The sequence below is a fragment of the Cetorhinus maximus genome, unplaced genomic scaffold (genome assembly GCF_964194155.1).
Source record: "Cetorhinus maximus unplaced genomic scaffold, sCetMax3.hap1.1 HAP1_SCAFFOLD_264, whole genome shotgun sequence".
Lineage (NCBI taxonomy): Eukaryota > Metazoa > Chordata > Chondrichthyes > Lamniformes > Cetorhinidae > Cetorhinus > Cetorhinus maximus.
The window spans coordinates 327,594-349,759 of record NW_027596224.1 but is presented as its reverse complement, the minus strand read 5'-3'; the positions used below and the strand labels follow the sequence as shown (position 1 = coordinate 349,759).

General features: G+C 45.5%; 1 protein-coding gene across 2 annotated transcripts in view; it reads right to left on the bottom strand.

Moving 5' to 3' along the window:
• Nucleotides 1-22,166, bottom strand: part of LOC144673098 (myosin-7-like) — a 93,496-nt gene that overhangs the window by 27,340 nt on the left and 43,990 nt on the right. For both annotated transcript variants that reach the window (XM_078535087.1, XM_078535088.1), the window contains 8 exons: nucleotides 20,852-20,975; nucleotides 19,080-19,216; nucleotides 13,010-13,265; nucleotides 11,330-11,572; nucleotides 9,235-9,411; nucleotides 7,593-7,738; nucleotides 5,873-5,963; nucleotides 3,832-4,221 (listed from right to left, as the gene is read on the bottom strand). In XM_078535087.1, coding sequence (XP_078391213.1) covers nucleotides 3,832-4,221; nucleotides 5,873-5,963; nucleotides 7,593-7,738; nucleotides 9,235-9,411; nucleotides 11,330-11,572; nucleotides 13,010-13,265; nucleotides 19,080-19,216; nucleotides 20,852-20,975 — 1,564 coding nt within the window. The remainder of the gene's footprint in view (nucleotides 1-3,831; nucleotides 4,222-5,872; nucleotides 5,964-7,592; nucleotides 7,739-9,234; nucleotides 9,412-11,329; nucleotides 11,573-13,009; nucleotides 13,266-19,079; nucleotides 19,217-20,851; nucleotides 20,976-22,166) is intronic.

Genomic DNA, 22,166 nt, shown 5'->3' with positions numbered 1-22,166 from the left:
CTTCAGCCTCCTTTACTCCAAGGACAACCTCAGCTTCTCCAACCTTACCTTACAGCTAAAATCGCTCATCCTGGAACCATTCTGGTAAATCTCCTCTGCACCCGCTCAAGGACCCTCACATCCTCCGAAAGTTCCGATATTGTATCCAGTTCTGGGTAACTTACTTGAGGAAAGACCAGGGATGATCCCAGGGACGAGACCACAGAAAATGAAGCTCTTTTCATTAGAAATGGTTAAGAGGAGATGTGATGGAGTAAGTTAGGATGGGTTTCAATAAAGCAAATGAGGAAAAACTATTTCCATGATTAGCGAGTCAGTAACTAGAGAGCAGAAATTGAAGATTAGCACCAAAAGAATGAAGGGGAAGGTTAGGAGAAACTTTAAATAATGGGGGATGTTTAATCAAGGTATGTTATATAACATTGGGAAGCAGAATTCATGATCAGCTTGAAAGGGCAGTGGATAAATATTCAAAAAAGAAAAGATTATAAGGAAACACCAAATAAAAGTTCATTCAGAGAGTCAGCATGAAGACGATTGGCAGAAGGATGCAGTGTCACAGTTAAGCAAAGAAAACAGAAAATTAACATCTGATGTAAAGATACACTGGTTTTAATATGTAAGAAATTTTAAATATTCTTTTAACATCAGGGAGCATTGATGTTTCAAAGTCAGTACATACAGGAATTTCACAGTTTTTTTTACCACTTTCCTCCTTCCACTAGCCCATGGGCCAAAATTCCCTTCAAGTCCCACCCTGCCCTATCCCTGAACTCACATCTTTCTCTAGTTTCTCTCCCATCTCTCTTTTTGCTCAATCTAAGCCTGTCTTGTCCATGAAATCCACCTCCCTCGATCCTATTCCCACTGAACCACTGACTATCCCACTTCCCCTCCTGGTGCCCATGTTAGCTGATATTGTAAAGGATTCTCTCTCTTCAGGTGTCGTCTCTCTCACCTTTAAATCTGTCGTCATCATCCCTCTCCTAAAAAAAATCCATAACTCCACTGTTAATGCAAACTGTCATCCCATCTCCAACCTCCCTTCCCTCTCCAAAGTCCTTGAATGTGTTGTCACCTCCCAAATCCGTTTCCATCTTTCCCAGAACTCCATGTGTGAATCCTGCCAATCAGGTTCCCACCCCATCACAATACTGAAACAGCTCATATCAAAGTCACTAATGACACCCTATGTTACTGTGACAAAGGTAAACTTTCTCTCCTTGTCCTTTTCAACCTATCTACAGCCTTTGACCACAGTTGACAACACCATCCTCCTCCAACCCCTCTCCACTGTCATCCAGCTGGGTGGGACTGTTCTCTCCTGGTTCCATTCTTATCTGTCTAATCATAGCTAGACAATCATTGCAATGGCTTCTCCTCCTGCTCCCTCACCATTACCTCTGTCCACAAGCATCAGAACCAAATGTTGAGTTATCTTTAACAAGTAAAGCTACCTTGCAGAGGCTGAGTGCCAACTCTCAGGCATTTCTTCCTACCTCCCCCTGGACCATGATCCCACCACTAAAGATCAAGCCATTGTTTCCAGATCTTCCCTCCACAGCTTCCAACCTCAGTCTCCCAACCCCACACAGCCCGCTCCTACCTCCTTCCCAAAATCCACACACCAGGACTGTCCCAGTAGACCCATCGTGTCAGCCTGTTCCTGTCCCATGGAACTCATTTCTTGCTATCTTGACTCCATTCTCTCTTCCCTTGTCCAGTCTCTTCCCACCTACATCCGCGATTCCTCTGACACCCTACATCATATCAACAATTTCCAGTTCCCTGGCTCCAACCGCCTCCTCTTCACCATGGACCTCCAATCCCTCTACACCTCCATCCCCCACCAGGATGGTCTGAGGGCTCTCCGCTTCTTCCTTGAACAGAGGCCCGAACAATCCCCATCCACCACGACTCTCCTCCGTCTGGCTGAACTTGTTCTCACACTGAACAATTTCTCCTTAAACTTGTTTCACTTCCTCCAAATAAAAGGTGTGGCTATGGGTACCCGCATGGGCCCCAGTTATGCCAGTCTCTTTATGGGGTATGAGGAACATTCCTTGTTCCAGTCCTACTCAGGCCCCCTCTCACAACTCTTTCTCCGGTACGTTGATGACTGTTTCGGTGCTGCTTCATGCTCTCGTCTGGACCTGGAAAAATTTATTGATTTTGTTTCCAATTTCCACCCCTCTATCACCTTCACTTTTCCATCTCTGACACTTCCCTTCCCTTCCTTGACCTCTCTGTCTCCATTCGTGGTGATAGACTGTCTACTAATATCCATTACAAGCCTACCGACTCCCACAGCTACCTCGACTACAGCTCCTCACACCCCGCTTCCTGTAAGGACTCCATCCCATTCTCTCAGTTCCTTCGCCTCCGTCGCATCTGTTCTGATGATGCCACTTTCCAAAACGACGCTTCTGACATGGTATTCTTTCTTTCTTTGTAACTGAGGTTTCCCCCCTGACTGTGGTTGACAGGGCCCTCAACCGTGTCCGGCCCATCTCCCGCGCCTCTGCCCTAACACCTTCCTCTCCCTCCCAGAACCATGATAGGATCCCCCTCGACCTCACTTTTCACCCCACCAGCCTCCGCATTCAAAGGATCATCCTCCGCCATTTCCGCCAACTCCAGCATGATGCCACCACCAAACACATCTTCCCTTCACCACCCCCCCTGGTGGCATTCCACAGGGATCGTTCCCTCCGGGACACCCTGGTCCACTCCTCCATCACCCCCTACACCTCAACCCCCTCCCACGTCACCGTCCCATGCAACCGCAGAAGGTGCAACACCTGCCCCTTTACTTCCCCCCTCCTCACCGTCCAAGGGCCCAAACACTCCTTTCAGGTGAAGCAGCTTCACTTGCACTTCCCTCAATTTAGTTACTGCATTCGCTGCTCCCAATGCGGTTTCCTCTACATTGGAGAGACCAAACGCAGACTGGGTGACCGCTTTGCGGAACACCTTCGGTCTGTCCACAAGCATGACCCAGACCTCCCTGTCGCTTGCCATTTCAACACTCCGCCCTGCTCTCATGCCCACATGTCCGTCCTTGGCCCGCTGCATTGTTCCAGTGAAGCTCAACGCAAACTGGAGGAACAGCACCTCATCATCCGACTAGGCACTTTACAGCCTTTTGGACTGAATATTGAGTTCAACAATTTTAGATCATGAACTCTCTCCTCCCTCTTGACCCCTTTTTAAAATCCAATTTTTATTTATTTTTATGTATTTATTTTTTACATTTAATTTTATTCTTTTATTTACTTGTTCATTTTTTAAAATCCCTTTTCCCAACCATCACCTCCCCGCACAGGGCCATTGTCACTTGTTTTTATGTTTTTCTCTGATTGCTGACCCTTGTTCTGCTATTAACACATTCTGCTCTTACCTTTACGCCACTATCAGCACCTTCTTTAGTCTTTAATATTTTGCTTTTATATTAAATTTGGTTGTTATTTGTTTGCTCCAAGCCACTCACCATCCTGACTTGGAAATATATCGCCGTTCCTTCACTGTTGCTGGTTCCAAATCCTGGAACTCCCTCCCTAACAGCACTGTGGGTGTACCTACACCACATGGACTGCAGCGGTTCAAGAAGGCAGCTCAGCACCACCTTTTGAAGGGCAACTAGGGATGGGCAATAAATGCTGGCCCAGCCAGCGAAGCCCTCAGCCCATGAAAGCCCAGAAGGAAAAAACAGTAAAAACTGGGAATTAAGAGTACTGGTCCGAACTGTTTTTTCCCACTGAGTGAATAAAAAGAAACATATCTGACATGAATCTGGGCAATTACAGCCCAAATATTCTGCAAGTCGCTCACCTTAAATTTTGTTAATTGTTCAATGCTGGAATTTAAATCATCTGTCTCCATTTTAAGTTCACTCTTTTCTTTCTCCAGCTTCTGCTTAACCCTTTGTAGGTTGTCAATCTGCTCACTCAGCTCTGCCACCGTGTCAGAATGCTTCTTTCGGAGAGCAGCACCAGTTGCTTCATGCTGCAAGGTCGCCTCTTCCAGATCCCGGCGTAGTTTCAGGAACGCGGCTTCTCGTTTCTTATTCATCTCCACCTGTGCTGATGTTGCTCCTCCTGCTTCTTCCAACCTCTCACTCAACTCTTCCAGCTCCCGGGACACATCAGCCCTCTGCTTCTCCACCTTGGCCCTTGCAGTTCGTTCTGCTTCCAACTCCTCCTCAAGCTCTTCAATTCGAGCCTAGTTAGAGGGACAAAAACGATAATCAGGGCTGCAACTTGATTAATCACATGTGGAGAATTTTCCTGTCAAATGGGCTGATTTTCGAGATCGGGTGGGTCCTCTTGTTGATTAGGATAGACTCTTCCCTTTTGGATTGAGGTGTTACTCACAATATCATTTGTGGCTCAACAGCCTTGACCTTTGTGTTCAAGACTTGGAGTGGGACCTGAACCCAGAACCTCAGGGCTCAGAAGAGCTACCAACCAAGCTATGGCTGAGCATTCCCCAATTTTAATTGCTCCACCATTGACAACCATGCCTGCAGATAGCTTGACCCCAAGCAATCCCAAGCTCTGGCATTCCCTCACTGCACCTCTCCACCTCTCCTCCTCTAAGCTGCTCCTTAAAACCTTACTCTCTCTTTGACAAGCTTTTGACCACCTGACCTAATAGCTCCTTATGTGGTTTGGTGTTAAATTTAGTTTACTTACTGCTCCTGTGAGGCACCTTGGGACGTTATACTACTTTAGTGATGCCATATAAATACAGGTTGTTGTTGTTGACATTGTTCATTTCACACCATGGCCCAATGCTCACAAAGAACTGGGCAGAAAGGTTGAAGATTGATTTCATAGGAGCCAGGAAGAAAGAGATGGGACCATTCCCCCCACGGCACGAAGTACATCAATGTACACGGAATGCCGAGGGGGGTACATCAATGTACACGGAATGCCGAGGGGGGTACATCAACGTACACGGAATGCCGAGGGGGGTACATCAACGTACACGGAATGCCGAGGGGGGTACATCAACGTACACGGAATGCCGAGGGGGGTACATCAACGTACACGGAATGCCGAGGGGGGTACATCAACGTACACGGAATGGCGAGGGGGGTACATCAACGTACACGGAATGCCGAGGGGGGTACATCAACGTACACGGAATGCCGAGGGGGGTACATCAACGTACACGGAATGCCGAGGGGGGTACATCAACGTACACGGAATGCCGAGGGGGGTACATCAACGTACACGGAATGCCGAGGGGGGTACATCAATGTACACGGAATGCCGAGGGGGGTACATCAATGTACACGGAATGCCGAGGGGGGTACATCAATGTACACGGAATGCCGAGGGGGGTACATCAATGTACACGGAATGCCGAGGGGGGTACATCAATGTACACGGAATGCCGAGGGGGGTACATCAATGTACACGGAATGCCGAGGGGGGTACATCAATGTACACGGAATGCCGAGGGGGGTACATCAATGTACACGGAATGCCGAGGGGGGTACATCAATGTACACGGAATGCCGAGGGGGGTACATCAATGTACACGGAATGCCGAAGGGGGTACATCAATGTACACGGAATGCCGAGGGGGGTACATCAATGTACACGGAATGCCGAGGGGGGTACATCAATGTACACGGAATGCCGAGGGGGGTACATCAATGTACACGGAATGCCGAGGGGGGTACATCAATGTCCATTGCCACAGAGATGAAAGATCAGCTGCCATTAATAGAATAGATGTGCTGTCCCCATCAGCACCAATGAAAACGTCAATGTTCCAACCACAGTCTCAATGTCCCACTGGAGTGTGAATGAACTAATTGATTTTCTATGATTGAAGATTTTTAGGAGCTTCCTGAGCCTACCTGAAGTTCTTTAATCTTCTTCTGGAGTTGAACAACGAGAGCCCCTTCATCCTCAACCTTTGAATTTAATTGATTTATTTCAAAATCCTTCCTGTGAGCAGAAAAGCAAATGTCCGTTCAAGACACAGTCGGGGCCTGATACATGGAATAAGATTGCTTGTGACTTCATTGCTTATATTTACCAGTATGTGTGGCATGATCAACAGGCAGTCACATGGCAAACATTCATAAAACTGATTGGGATGTGTTTGGCCAATTCCTTATGTATTTGCTGCAGTTTCCTGAGCTACCACTCTCTTGTGTTAACTTGCCTGAGTGCTAATTGTTCATGTGTGAGTCTCACTAGGAGGTATTAGAAGCTGTTTAACAATGGAGGGCATCACATGAGGCCTGCTTTCCTCACGTGAGAGTCACATGTGTGCAGGCCCTGGATAAGCTTCGATACACCAGAGGTTATGATGTGAATTGTACCGTACCCACTGAATGATATCAGGTAACTCAACACACGTTGAAGGTGGAATCAGAACCTTCCTGTGTATTTCAGAATCACAGAACGATACAGGATGTAAAGAAGCCATTTGGCCCATCAGGCCAGTGCAAGCTCTTTAAAAGAGCTATCCAATTAACCCTCTCACCATAGTCCTGCAAATTTCACCTTTTCAAGTATTTATCAAATTTTCTTTTGCAAGTTATTATTGAATGTGCTTCCATTGCTCTTTCAGGCAGTGCCTTCCAGCGCTCATTGTAAAAAAACTCCCCATTTTTCACCTCTGATTCTTTTGCCAATTCTCTTCAATCTGTGCCTCTCTGGTTACTGACCCTCCTGCCACTAGAAACAGTTTCTCTTCATTTACTCTAGCAAAGCCTCCCATGATTTTAAACACCTCTATCAAATCTGCTCAACTTACAACATAAAAGAAAGTACTGCAGATGCTGGAAACCTGAAATAAAAATAGAAAATGCTGGAAGTACTCAGCAGGTCATCAGAAAATTGATTAAACTGAGAAGTTCTGATGAGATGTCATCGACCTAAAACACTAACTTTCTTTCTCTCTCTGCACAAATGCTGCCAGGACCTGCTGAGTTTTTCCAGGTAATTCTGTTTTTGTGCTGCCAGGACCTGCTAGGTTTTCCCAGTATTTTCTGTTTTTATTTTCTCCTCTAAGCTGCTTTGAGGAGAACAATCCCAGCTTCTCCAGTCTCTCCAGGTAACTGAAGTCTCTCATCCCTGGAACCATTCTGGTAAATCTCCACTGCACAAGGACAGTGGAGTTAACAATGGGTTCCTAGGGACTGAAGGAGAATTGTTTTCAGTGTTTGCCTGTTGTACGAGTTTAAAGAGTTCAGTCTGAATGTTCAGTAATCTTGTGAGGGGACCCTGACTCCTTGTAGTGGATCTAACTAGCAAGGTTGAGGGTCACCAATTAAGAGACAGGAAAGACCCAGTAATAGGCTTATGTCATTTTAGTTACAAGGTCATGCTGTGTCATGTCAATTTGAAGGTTTAAAGCCTATTGGAAGCACCAGGTGGTGTTTTACTGTGAATGGATTGTAGAGTCATCGAATGATAACAGGAGGCCATTGTGTCTGTGCCAGCTCTCTGTAAAAGCAATTCAGCTAGTCCCAATCCCCTACCTTTTCCCATAACCCTTCACATTTTTTTCACTTAAACTTTCTTTGGAAGGTCATAATTGAGTGATACAGAAATGTCACAACTCACTTCTTCAGTCTCTCCTCCAGTTGTTGTTTATCGTTCTCTAGATCCATGACAGACTCCTGTGATAGTTTCAAATCTCCCTCCAGTTTCCGCTTGGCTCGTTCCAGATCCATCCGGACTTTTTTCTCTTGTTCCAATGACCCTTCCAGCTGCCAATGGAAATGGAAGGAAGTTAGTTGGAGGCAGACACACAGGAATCAAGCTGCAAACACACTCCAGTTGGAAAGTCATCCCTGCTGATTAGATCTGTACTGCATGAACTGTCAGCACAGAATATTTTCATAATTCATGGAGATATTGAATATAGAAATTTGAAAGTATATAATTTCATGTGACAATGTAACAAAGTTAATTCTCAATTCAAATGAAATTTACATCTCATTTGATTCTGATCTTGTGAATTTTCAGCTCTGTTCAAAAAAAATCATTTCCAGGAAACAGGACCTTTCCCTGGCTAGGTGTGAATGGCACATCACTGCCTTAACCTGCTGATGGTCAATTATGTGTTACAGTAAATGAGAAAGAGTTGTGGAAACTTTGTGAGAGAGTGGGACTGATAATGTGAGCAGGCAGTGAGGAATTGTTGGGGCGTTCCCCAACACCAGCCACCATTTTAACCCCAGTCCAGGGTCAGGATCAGATCTACAGCATCATCACAACTAGAGACAGAGGTAGATATGATTCATCCATCTGACTGGAGGAACAGGTGGACCCTGCACTGAGACCTCAGGCTTTTCTACTGCAGGCATCCAATCACTGCAAGGACATAAGGGCCAAAGCTTTTGATTGGTGCAATTTGTCCTTCAAGCATCAAAAAGGAGGGGTCCAGATACAAGAAGATTTGTTCCATTTTCTGAGAAACTGTGTTGTTGCTTAAAGTGGTTCGGATTTGGAAACAGGATCTCGTCCCAAGACAGATTCCACATCCCCATCCACTCCAAAACTCTCCCCCCCCATCCACCCCAAAACTCAGCCCCCCCATCCACCCCAAAACTCACCCCCCACCATCCACCCCAAAACTCACCCCCCACAATCCACCCCAAAACTCACCCCCCCATCCACCCCAAAACTCATCCCCCCATTCATCCCAAAACTCACCCCCCCATCCACCCCAAAACTCACCCCCCACAATCCACCCCAAAACTCACCCCCCACAATCCACCCCAAAACTCACCCCCCACAATCCACCCCAAAACTCACCCCCCCATCCACCCCAAAACTCAACCCCCCATTCATCCCAAAACTCACCCCCCCATCCACCCCAAAACTCACCCCCCCCATCCATCCCAAAACTAGCCCCCTTCATCCGCCCCCACTCCCCCCACCTCCCCCGTCCATCCTGATAACATCCTGGATGCAGCTGCAAGTTTGGTTCAGGTTTCCATGAAGACTGGGAATATGGAATTGGCTAAATGTCTGGGATAAGCAGTGGGTTCGTATTCGGTCCAGACCCAGGGAAGAATCCCGGGATTCTCACCGTTTCCACTGGAGATTTGTTAACCTTTGTTTGATTATCTCTGTGAAGCATCTTGGGAAGGTGACAAAGGAATCCATCCAAAAGTGAACACTCAGATCATTTAAAACCTCAGGATTCTTAATTAGTCTGGAATTTCAAGGAGCATCTGAAACTTTAATTTTCACTCACATCATCGACTTGTTGTTCTAGTTTGGCCTTGGCTTTGCTCAGCGTGTTAACCTTGTCCTCCTCAGCCTGCAGGTCCTCCAGTGTTTGCTGATGGGCCTCCTGAAGAGCTTTCTTCTCCTTTGTGAGTTTAACAATGATTTCATCAAGAGACGCCATTTCTTCCGTAAGATTTTTGACCTAAAAATTTCACCAAGACATTCAGAATTACAAATAACTCTTCACTGGGTCAGAGGTTATCTGCATCCATCAGGTTATCATCTGCTTACTAACTGACGTAGGTTTGAGAATCTCAGCCTTCAGGAGCAACAAGAATAATCTGCCCGACAGGAATTGCAAGTTAACAATCTATCTCAATCAATGACGTGAGACAAAGGGGTACAGTACTGGTGGAGACAGATCTGTCACTGTATAACACTGGGGTACAGTACTGGTGGGGACAGGTCTGTCACTGTATAACACTGGGGTACAGTACAGGTGGGGGCAGGTCTGTCACTATAACATTGGGGTACAGTATTGGTGGGGACTGGTCTGTCACTGTATAACACTGGGGTACAGCACTGGTGGGGACAGGTCTGTCACGTATAATGCGGGTACGGTACGGGTGGGGACAGGTCTGTCACTGTATAGCACGGGTACAGTATGGGTGGGGACAGGTCTGTCACTGTATAACACGGGTACAGTATGGGTGGGGACAGGTCTGTCACTGTATAACACTGAGGTACAGTACTGATGGGGACGGGTCTGTAACTGTATAATACTGGGGTACAATACTGGTGGGGACGGGTCTGTCACTGTATAACACTGGGGTACAGTATTGTTGGGGACAGGTTTGTCACTGTATAACACTGGGTACAGTACTGGTGGGGACGGGTCTGTCACTGTATAACACTGGGTACAGTACTGGTGGGGACGGGTCTGTAACTGTATAACACTTGGGTACAGTATTGGTGGGGACAGGTCTGTCACTGTATAACACTTGGGTACAGTACTGGTGGGGGCAGGTCTGTCACTGTATAACACGGGTACAGTACTGGTGGGGACAGGTCTGTCACTGTATAACACTGAGGTACAGTACTGGTGGGGACAGGTCTGTCACTGTATAACACTGGGTACAGTACTGGTGGGGACAGGTCTGTCACTGTATAACACTGGGGTACAGTACTGGTGGGGACGGGTCTGTCACTGTATAACACTGGGGTACAGTACTGGTGGGGACGGGTCTGTCACTGTATAACACTGGGGTACAGTACTGGTGGGGACGGGTCTGTCACTGTATAACACTGGGGTACAGTACTGGTGGGGACGGGTCTGTCACTGTATAACACTGGGGTACAGTACTGGTGGGGACAGGTCTGTCACTGTATAACACTGAGGTACAGTATTGGTGGGGGCAGGTCTGTCACTGTATAACACTGGGGTACAGTACTGGTGGGGACAGGTCTGTCACTGTATAACACTGGGGTAAAGTACTGGTGGGGACGGGTCTGTCACTGTGTAACACTGGGGTACAGTACTGGTGGAGGCAGGGTCTGTCACTGTATAACACTGGGGTAAAGTACTGGTGGGGACGGGTCTGTCACTGTATAACACTGGGGTACAGTACTGGTGGGGGCAGGTCTGTCACTGTATAACACTGGGGCACAGTACTGGTGGGGGCAGGTCTGTCACTGTATAACACTGGGTACAGTACTGGTGGGGACAGGTCTGTCACTGTATAACACTGGGGTACAGTACTGGTGGGGACAGGTCTGTCACTGTATAACACTGGGTACAGTACTGGTGGGGGCAGGTCTGTCACTGTATAACACTGTGGGTAGGGGTGGAGAGTGGAATTTGGTGGTGAAGGAGAGGGGAGGGGAAGGGAAGGTGTAGGGAAGTGGGGAGGAGAGTGGGAGGTAAACAGAAAGTGATGAAGAGGAAGGTGTTGGTGTGAGGAGCAGCAATTTCCCCCAACATGGGTGGTGATCCTGTGAGTGTGGCTGTAGCTCGGATCCCGGAGCAGGTTCCTCTCGCATTCAGAGTCTGACTGGAATCTAGAAACAGGGAGGAGGGAAATTGGAATTAATTTTTATTTGTTGTTTAATGTGAACTTTACCTTATTTTCTGTTGCATGTTTCTCCTTTTCCACTTTAGCCAGTGTGATTTCTAGATCATCAATGTCTTTTTTCAGTTCTGCGCACTCATCCTCTAGTTTGCGTTTCTTGGAGGTCAGTTCAGCATTCATCTCCTCTTCATCATCGAGCCGCTCGGTCAGTTCCTTCACCTTTGCCTCCAACTGGATCTTTGCTTTGATGAGAAGGTCACATCTTTCTGCTGCATCAGCGAGAGTGTCTTGTTCCTAGAGACAGAAATCAAACACTGGTTAACATCAGTTCCCAATCTTCCTGAGCTAGTGAGAGTAGGACTGAATGTTAATGTGGAGCATTTCGAGTTGTTAATGTTAAATGAGATGGTCACTGGATGGGTCAAAGCAGTCGCTCCCTCACTGACTCTCCCATGCTCCCACTGACTCAGCCCAGCCAGTGGCAAATGGCCCTGGTCTGATTCTGCCCAGCCCATTGCTCACAGTCAGACCTGAACCACACATGTAGAAGTGATGGACCTGGTATCAAACTCACTGGCCAAAATCTTCCAGTAGCAGGGCTGGAGAGCCATTGAAATCTCCAATCACATCGGCGGGACAGGAAGATTCCACTAGTGCTGGAATATTCCAGCCACTGTCCCTCTCTTCAATCAGTTTGAAACTCTCTGGAGGCATTTTCACTTTTGGGTGATAGCCAATTAGCTGCTCTTTTACACCTCGCCCGATGGAGACAAGTACTCGATTCACTTCATCTTTGCCTCCAACTGGATCTTTGCTTTGATCAGAAAGTTGCGTCTTTCTAATGCATCAGCGAAAGTGGGAGACGGTGGCAATGTCACTGGGCTAGTAATCCAGAACGCTCTGGGGACATGGGTTAAAATCGCACCACAGCAGCTGGTGGAATTGTATTTTTATTCATTCATGGGATGTGGGTGTTGCTGGCCTAGCCAGCATTTATTGCCCTTCCCTAATTACCCTTGTTCAGAGGGCAGTTAAGAGTCAACATGTAGGCCAGACCAGGTAAGGATGGCAGATTTCCTTCCCTAAAGGACATTAGTGAACCAGTTGGGTTTTAACAACAATCGACAATGGTTTCATGGTCATCATCAGACTTTTAATTCCAGATTTTTATTCAATTCCAATTCCACCATCTGCCATGGTGGGATTCGAACCTGGTCCCCAGAGCATTACCCTGGTTCTCTGGATTACTAGTCCAGTGACAATACCACTGCGCCATACAATTAATAAATCTGGAATATAAAGCTAGTCTCAGTAATGATGACAATGAAGCCATTGTCGATTGTTGTAAAAACCCATCTGGTTCACTAATGTCCTTTAGGGAAGGAAATCTGCCGTCCTTACGTGGTCTGGCCTACATGTGACTCCAGACCCTCAGCAATGTGGTTGACTCATAGCTGCCCCTCTGAAATGGCCTAACCAGCCACTCATTTCAAGGGCAATTAGGGATGGGCAGCAAATGCTGGCCTTGCCGGTGACACCCACATCCCATAAAAGAATTAAAAAACACTTGATTCTCACCATTGCTAAAAACATGTTCAGTAAACCAGGCAGAGTTCATTTTCTATGAGATGTGCGGGAATTAGAAGGTCACGTCCAATGAGGGTGGGGCTCTATGTGGGACCATTTCTAGTGCCGATGGGGCTATGGGAGGGGCTATCCCTTGGGTCTTACCGCCTGGAGTTGAAGAGACAGATCATTCTTCTCCTGAATCAAGCTGACTTGCTTCTCTTCCAGCTCCTTGCGTTTGGCCTCAGATTTCACCAGAGCCTCCTTCAACTTCAAGAACTCATCCTTCAGATTTGCCATCTCTTTCTCAGTCTCAGCGCTCTTCAGTAGAGGCTTAATCTTGAAGAAAAGCTTCATCCAGGACCAATTCTTCACAGCGTTGAAAGCACGAATGTTCCATTGAATGACAAGTAATGCATCCCTGGTTCCAAAATAAATTAGAAATGCAAATTAATTTTATTAGCATAACTTTAATCCCCGACCTATATAAATGATTTGGATGTGGGGACCAATTGTAATATTTCCAAATTTGCTGATGACACTGAACTGGGTGGGAACTTAAGTTGTAAGGAGGATGCAAGGAGGCTTCAAGCAGACTTGGACAGGCTAAGTGAATGGGTAAGAACATGGCAGATGGAATATAATGTGAATCAATGTGAAGTTATCCACTTTGGTAGAAAAAACAGAAAGGCAGAGTATTTCTTAAATGATGAGAGGTTGGGAAGTGTTGATATCCAAAGGGACCTGGGTGTCTTTGCTCATGAGTCACTAAAAGCTAACATGCAGGTGCAGCAAGCAATTAGGAAGGCAAATGGTATGTTGGCCTTTATCACCAGAGGATTGGAGTTCAGGAGTAAAGATATCTTTCTGCAGTTGTATAGAGCCTTAGTGAGACTGCATCTGGAGTATTGTGTACAGTTCTGATCCCCTTATCTAAGGAAGGATATGCTTCCTATATAAGGAAGGGCGTGCAATGGAGGTTCACCAGACTAACCCCTGAGATGGCGGGATTGTTTTATGAGGAGAGATTGAGGAGACTGGGTCTGTATTCCCTAGAGTTTTGAAGAATGAGAGGTGATCTCATTGAAACATACAAAATTCTTACATATAATTACAGATTATTCTTAAAGGTAAGATGTTTCCCCTGGTTGGTGAGTCTAGAACCAGGGGACACAGTCTCAGAATAAGGGACAGGCCATTTAAAACTGAGATGAGGAGGAATTTCTTCATTCAGCGGGTGGTGAATCTTTGGAATTCTGTACCTGAGGGCTGTGGAAGCTCAATCATTGAGCATGTTCAAGATAGAAATCAATGGATTTCTGGAGACCAATAACATCCAGGGATATGGGGATATCATGGGAAAGTGACGGTGAGGTAGATGGTCGGCTGTGCTCTAATTGAATGGCAGAGCTGGCTCGATGGGCTGAATGGCCTACTCCTGTTCCTATGTTTCCTACGACTCTTTAATCCATTGACATATTCGATTTATTAATGAGATATGAGCCAGATTTAGATAATAACCTAATGGTGTGTAAACATTTGTCTAAAAGCGATCATAATGTGACTGAGTTCCATGTAGTGTTTGATAGGAAGAAATGTGAAACATCTACTAAGGCTGCATTCAATGTGAGTGTCAAAAAAGGTGGAAAGCTAGGAACTGTGAAGGTGCAAACACTCGTCTGGACCTCCTGAAGGCTGCAGATAAAATGCTGGGTGAGACAAAAGTGGCTGTAAATTTTCCTCTCCTGGCTCCTGTCGAAATGAAAGGAGATATACAGCAGAACTGGCAATTTTTCCACTTGCAATTTCCAAACTACGAGATTGCAACAGATTTAATTAACAAGCTGAAACCAATACGAGTAGCAACACCTTTAACACTGTTGGGGGGAAAGAGTGCTGCAAATTGTATTCCACCCTGATTTTATTTGAAGAACAGAAAGAACAGACTGCAGAAATGTTGAAAGCCTTGAGGGCACACTTTGAACCCCAAATGAATGTAACTTGTGAATGGAATGTGTTCAACATTAGGGCTCAAGGTTAAAAAAAGAGTCCATTGATCAGGATGTGACTGCAGCAAATATGGAGAAACTGTTTTCATTGATGGAAGGATGGAGAACCAGAGGGCACAGATTTAAGGTGAAGAAACAATGGAGACATGAGAACTTCATCATGCAGCGAGTGGTTTGGGTCTGGACTGCCTTGCCTGAGTGTGGGGTGGAGGCAGGTTCAATTGAGGCTTTCAAAAGGGAATTGGATTAGTCAAAATCCTGGAACTCCCTCCCTAACAGCACAGTGGGTGTACCTACCACAGGGACTGCAGCGGTTCAAGAAATCAGCTCACCATCACCTTCTCAAGGGCAAGTAGGGATGGGTAATAAATGCTGGCCCAGCCAGCGATGCCCATACCCCATAAATTAATTATTTTTTTTAATGTGAAAAGGAAGAATCCACAGGACTATGGGGAGAAGATGTGAGTGTGTCACTGGGTGAATTGCTCCTTCAGGGGGCCAGCACAGACACGACAGGCTGAATGGCCTCCTTCAGTGTTGTAACCATTCTAGGATTATACGATTCTAGTGTTCATATTCTGACAGGTTCATGGCCACTTTCATAGTTCCCAACTTTTTAAAGCTGAATTCGATCTCAAGCTGCTCATGGTGGGTTTATAGTCATATTCTTTTGATTGTTAGTTCTGGCTTTAGGATTACTAACCAAGTAACAAAGCACCTACACTTACTCTATCCCCAATAATCACAGAATCTTTACAGTGCAGAAGGAGGCCATTCGGCCTATCGAGTCTGCACTGGGCTCTCTGAAAGAGCATTCTACCTAGTCCCACTCCCCTGCCTTAACCCCATAACCTTGCACATTCTCTCTTTGCAGGTAGCAATCCAATTCCCTTTTGAATACCTTGATCAAACCTGCCTCCACCACCCTTTCAGGAAGTTTGTTCCAGACTCCAACCACCCTCTGGGTGAAAACATTTTTTCCTCACATCACATTTACTCCTTTTGCCAATTATTTTGAATCTGTGCCCTCTAGTTCTTGATGTTCTCCTGAGTGGGAACAGTTTCTCACTATTTACCCTGTCTATACTCCTCAGGATTTTGAATACCTCTATAAAGTCCCCTCTTAGCCTTCTTTTCTCCAAGGAAAACAGTCCCAACCTCTCTAATCTTTCCTCATAGCTACAGTTCTTTATTGCTGGAATCATTCTTGTGAATCTCATCTGTACTCTCTCCAATGCCTTCACATCCTTCCTCAAGTATGGCGCCCAGAACTGGATGCAGTATTCCAGATGAGGCCTAACTAGTGTCTTATACAAGTTCAACATGACCTCCTTACTCTTGTACTTAATACCCCTATTAATAAAGCCTAAGATACTATCTGCGTTATTAACTGCTCTCTCAACATGCCCTGCCGTCTTTAATGACCTATGTACGTACACACCAAGGTGTTTCTGTACCTCCCTTATTTTATACTGTCTCTCCACATTCTTCCTGCCAAAATGAATCACCTTACACTTCTCTGTATTGAACTTCATCTGCCACTTGTCTGTCCAATCCACCAACGTGTCTATGTCCTTTTGAAGTTCAAGACTATCCTCATCACAGTTGACAACATTTCCAATCTTCGTATCATCTGCAAATTTTGAAATCACACCCTGCACACCACAGTCTAGGTCATTAATATATATAAGGAAGAGCAAGGGTCCCAACATTGACCCCTGGGGAACTCCACTACAAACCTTCTTCCAATTTGCAACCATTTATCACTACTCTCTGTTTCCTGTTATTCAGCCAATTTCTTACCCAAGTGCCTACTTTCCCTTTTATTCCAGGACCTAGAATTTTGCTCACAAGTGTGTTGTGTGACAAATGCTTTTTGAAAATCCATTTACACCACATCAAGTGTTATCAGCCTTCTCTGTTACCTCCTCAAAAAACTCCAGCAAGTTAGTTAAACATGATTTTCCCTAAATGAATCCACACTGGCTTTCCTTAATTATCCTGCACTTGTCTAAGTGACTATTGATTTTATCCCATACTATAGTTTCCAGAAGTTTCCCTACCACTGAAGTCAAACTGACTGGTCTGTAGTTGCCGGCTTTATCCGTGCACCCCTTTTTGAACAAGGGTGTAACATTTGCAATTCTCTAGACCTTTGGCATCTACCCTGTGTCTAAGGAAGACTGGAAGATTATCACCAGCGCTTGTGAAATTTCCACTCTCACTTCCCTCAGTACCCTTGGATGCATCTCATCCAGTCCTGGTACCGTATCTATTTAAATAAAGATAGCCTTTCCAACACCACCTTCCTGTCAATTGTAAATTCCTCAAGTATACCAATTACTCCTCTCTCACCTCAGCCTATGTATCATCCTCTTCCTTTGTAAAAACAGATGCAAAGTGCTCATTTAATACCTCCGCTACTTCTCCTGCCTCTACATTCAAGACTCCTCTTTTATCCCTAATTGGCCCTACCCTTTCCTTTACCACCTTTTTATTATTTATATGCTTATAGAAGACCTTGGGATTCCCTTTTATGTTTGCTGCCAGCCTCTTTTCATGCTCTCTCCTTGCTTTTCTTATTAGTTTTTTCACTTCCCCTCTGGCCCTTCTATATTCAGCCTGATTCTCCATTGGATTTTCTACCTGACATCTGTCATATGCGCATTTCTTCCTTTTCATCTTTACCTCTACCTCTCCCGTCATCCAGGACACTCTGGATTTATTTATCCTACCTTTCCCCTTCAGGAGAATATACCTTGACATTTTCTGCAATACGTTTTCTTTGAAGGTGGCCCATTATTCAGCCACTGTCTTTTCTGCCAACATTTGATTCCAACTCACTCGACTCAGATGCATTCCCATCCCATCGAAGTTGGCTTTCCTCCGATTAATTATCCCTGTTCTGGATTGTTCTCTGTCCTTCTCCATGGCCAACCGAAACCTTACGATACAATGGTCTCTGTCTCCTAAAGGGTCTCCCACTGATGTTTGATAATGAAGGGGTTTGACAAAGCTGGTCACTGTAACTAAATGTTCAAGTTCCAAAGACAAGTCACAGATAGTGAAGGATGAAGGATGCCACCAGAAGTAGGTTCAGATTTTCACATCAGGCATGGGATTGAGTGATGACCCATCCTTTCACTTTCATAGTGGTGATTGGGCAGAGCTATTAAATTTCACCCAGTTAGGACTAGAAAGAGTGCAGAGGAGATTTACCAGGATGTTGCCTGGGCTGGAGAGTTTTAGTTATGAGGAGAGATTGGATAGACTGGGGTTATTTTCCCTGGAGCTGAGGAGATTGAGGGGGGACATGACTGAGGTGCATACAATTATGAGGGGCATAGATAGGGTAAACAGGAAGGAACTTTTCCCCTTGGTGGAGGGATCAATAACCGGGGGCATAGATTTAAGGTAAGGGGCAGGAGGTTTAGAGGGGATGTGAGGAAGAATTTGTTCACCCAGAGGGTGGTGGGAATCTGGAACTCTCTGCCTGAAAGGGTGGTAGAGGCAGAAACCCTCATAACATTTAAGAAGTATTTGGATGTGCACTTGCGATGCCATGGCGTACAAGGCTATGGGCCTAGTGCTGGAAAATGGGATTAGAATAGTTAGGTACTTGTTTGACCGGCGCAGACTAAATGGGCCGAAGGGTCTTTTTCTATGACTCTCTGACCATTTGATTGGGGCGAATGACCGATTGTAATTTGTGTTGTGTTATGAATACTAACTGGTAACAGTTAAATGTGAGACAGTCTCACTCTCAACAACTTGCTTGATTGGTACCCAATCCAAAACCTTCAACATTCACTCCCTCCACCACCGACGCACAGTAGCAGCAGTGTGTGTACCATCTACAAGATGCACTGCAGGAATTCACCAAGGCTCCTTAGACAGCACCTTCCAAACCCACGACCACTACCATCTAGAAGGACAAGGGCAGCAGACACATGGGGAACACCACCACCTGGAAGTTCCCCTCCAAGTCACTCACCATCCTGACTTGGAAATATATCGCCGTTCCTTCACTGTCACTGGGTCAAAATCCTGGAACTCCCTCCCTAACAGCACTGTGGGTGTACCTACACCACATGGACTGCAAGAAGGCAGCTCACCACCACCTTCTCAAGAGTAATTAGGGATGGGCAATAAATGCTGGCCCAGCCAGTGACGCCCACATCCCGTGAATGAATAAAAAAAAATTCCCATTGATGGCTGGGATTTACCGTCTGGCGATGATCTTCTGGTACTCGATTCTCATTAAGCGGCCTCGGCTCCGGGCCTGGATCATTGTCAGGATCTTTGCTAAACGTTCATCTCGCATTTCTTCCAGTTGACCCAACAAGCCGGCCTTGAAGAACACCTGGTCACAAAGCAAGCGTCACAGTTCAAGAGCAGACTAGACAGGGCATTTACCTGGTCAGGGTTGGTTTTGATTAGTAGACAGGGCATTTACCTGGTCAGGGTTGGTTTTGATTGGTAGACAGGGCATTTACCTGGTCAGGGTTGGTTTTGATTAGTAGACAGGGCATTTACCTGGTCAGGGTTGGTTTTGATTAGTAGACAGGGCATTTACCTGGTCAGGGTTGGTTTTGATTGGTAGACAGGGCATTTACCTGGTCAGGGTTGGTTTTGATTGGTAGACAGGGCATTTACCTGGTCAGGGTTGGTTTTGATTGGTAGACAGGGCATTTACCTGGTCAGGGTTGGTTTTGATTAGTAGACAGGGCATTTACCTGGTCAGGGTTGGTTTTGATTGGTAGACAGGGCATTTACCTGGTCAGGGTTGGTTTTGATTGGTAGACAGGGCATTTACCTGGTCAGGGTTGGTTTTGATTGGTAGACAGGGCATTTACCTGGTCAGGGTTGGTTTTGATTAGTAGACAGGGCATTTACCTGGTCAGGGTTGGTTTTGATTGGTAGACAGGGCATTTACCTGGTCAGGGTTGGTTTTGATTGGTAGACAGGGCATTTACCTGGTCAGGGTTGGTTTTGATTGGTAGACAGGGCATTTACCTGGTCAGGGTTGGTTTTGATTAGTAGACAGGGCATTTACCTGGTCAGGGTTGGTTTTGATTGGTAGACAGGGCATTTACCTGGTCAGGGTTGGTTTTGATTGGTAGACAGGGCATTTACCTGGTCAGGGTTGGTTTTGATTGGTAGACAGGGCATTTACCTGGTCAGGGTTGGTTTTGATTGGTAGACAGGGCATTTACCTGGTCAGGGTTGGTTTTGATTGGCAGGACTATAATCCTGTGCAGATTTCATTCACTTAATAAAGCTCAAGTCTCACATGTTGCAACTTTTACTGCTTAGGTCTGAAACCTCGGGAAGCTCCTCACAGCATTTCTGTCTCTTTAGTGCATCTCACTCTGTTATAATTAGTGGGATCTTCCTCTGCACTTCTCCATTTAGCTTTGATAGCAGTGTCTTTACTAAACCTCAGTCAAGCTGCAGTATACTCCCTGGAGAAGTTGTTTAGTTTCCCTGATTGCTCAGCGAGTGAATGTGTGGCTCGGTGTAGCAATGCTTGAGCTAAGCTGGAGGTGATCAAGGGATGGGTGGACTGGGGGTACGGTTGAGGGTCTGATTCCATGTCTCTGCTGATGTTGCGGTTCTGAGCTGGTGTCTGGCGGTGTGTATGGTGAAGGGTGGAGTGCACATTTACAACAGCCCCCTCATCCCCACCCTGCTCTGGGTCAGGGAACACAGATAGTGAGAAAGGAGGAAAGAGGAAGATTTCAATTTGAATAATAGATTTCAAAAATGAAAATAATTAAAACAAGGGCAGAAAGAGAATCAGAAGGTAAACATTGCGAGGAGGGGCTCAGATAAATGTTTAATTTTGTTGTCTTTTCTAAAAAGAATTCTCGTTAAGGATTAATATTTGACAAATAATATTTGTGATTTTGGAACTCATCTATTAGTGTAAAATCAGTCCATGAAGATAGGGATATTTTGACCTTGTCAAAGGGCAATGATATAAATACATTCTTACCTTCGTGTGACCAAACCTATACTGAGTATGGTCAATGTCGAGAGACGCCAACAACTTCTCTGTTGATTTTCTGCTGTCGACAAACTTGTCTTCTGGAACAGCCGATGGGTTGAGAATACGATAGCTGTAAATGTAGGAAGGCGAGATCATGAGGATGCGAGTCTAAGCTGGGGGTGTCCTGTTACTCACACCAATCACACTAAACAATCAGATGAAAATAATATAAATCATATCTTTACATTTCCCAGCACTTCACAGAACGTGTGATGGATGGCTGGGCCTAGTTTGGGGGCAGAATGTTCCTCTTTATTCTGCCAATAGGGGCATGGAATCTTTAACACAAAGGGGCAAAGGGGATCTCAGGTCATCTGAGGGCAGGCACATCCTAGAATGCAGCACTCTCAGGTGAACTGCCATCTCAATATGCAAAGAAAATAAGAGAGGGAGAAATTAGAACCTTAGAGAAAACTAGCAAAAAATATAAAAACAAATGGTAATAGCTTCTGTAAGTATATAAAAAGGAAGAGAGTAGCTAAAGTAAACTTTGATCAATAGAGGGCAAGGCTGGGAAATTATGAATGGGAAACAAGGGAATGACAGAGATTTTGAACAAGTGTTTTGTATCTACCTTCACTGTACAAGACACAAACATATCACAAGGATAGTAGAAAATCAAGTGTAAAAAGGAGGGAGCAACTTAAAACAATCACAATCACTAGAGAGAAAATGCCAGGAAAACTAATGAGACTAAAGGCTGACAAGTCCGCTGGACCTGAAGGCCTGCATCCTAGGGTCTTAAAAGAAAAGGCTGCAGAGATAGTGGATGTATCGGTTGTAATCTTCCAAAATTCCCCGGATTCTGAAAAGGTCCCAGCGGGTTGGAAAACTGCAAATGTAACTATTCAAGAAAGGAGGGAGACAGAAAGCAGGAAACTATAGGCCAGTTAGTCCAACATCTGTCATAGGGAAAATCATGAGGGGGCTGGATAAAGTAGATAGGGAGAAACTGTTCCCACTGTAAAAGGATCGAGAACGAGAGAGCACAGATTTAAAGTGATTTGCAAAAGAAGCAAATATGATGCAAGAAAAATCTTTTTCACACAACGAGTGGTTCGGGTCTGGAATACACTGCCTGGAAGAGTGGCAGAGGCAGGTTCAATCGAGGCATTCAAGAGGAAATTAGATAATTATTTAAATAGAAACAATGTGCAAGGGTACAGGGAAAAGGCAGGAGATTAGCACTGAGTCATAATGCTCATTTGGAGAGCCGGTGCAGATGCAATGGGCTGAATGGCCTCCTCCTGCACTGTAACAA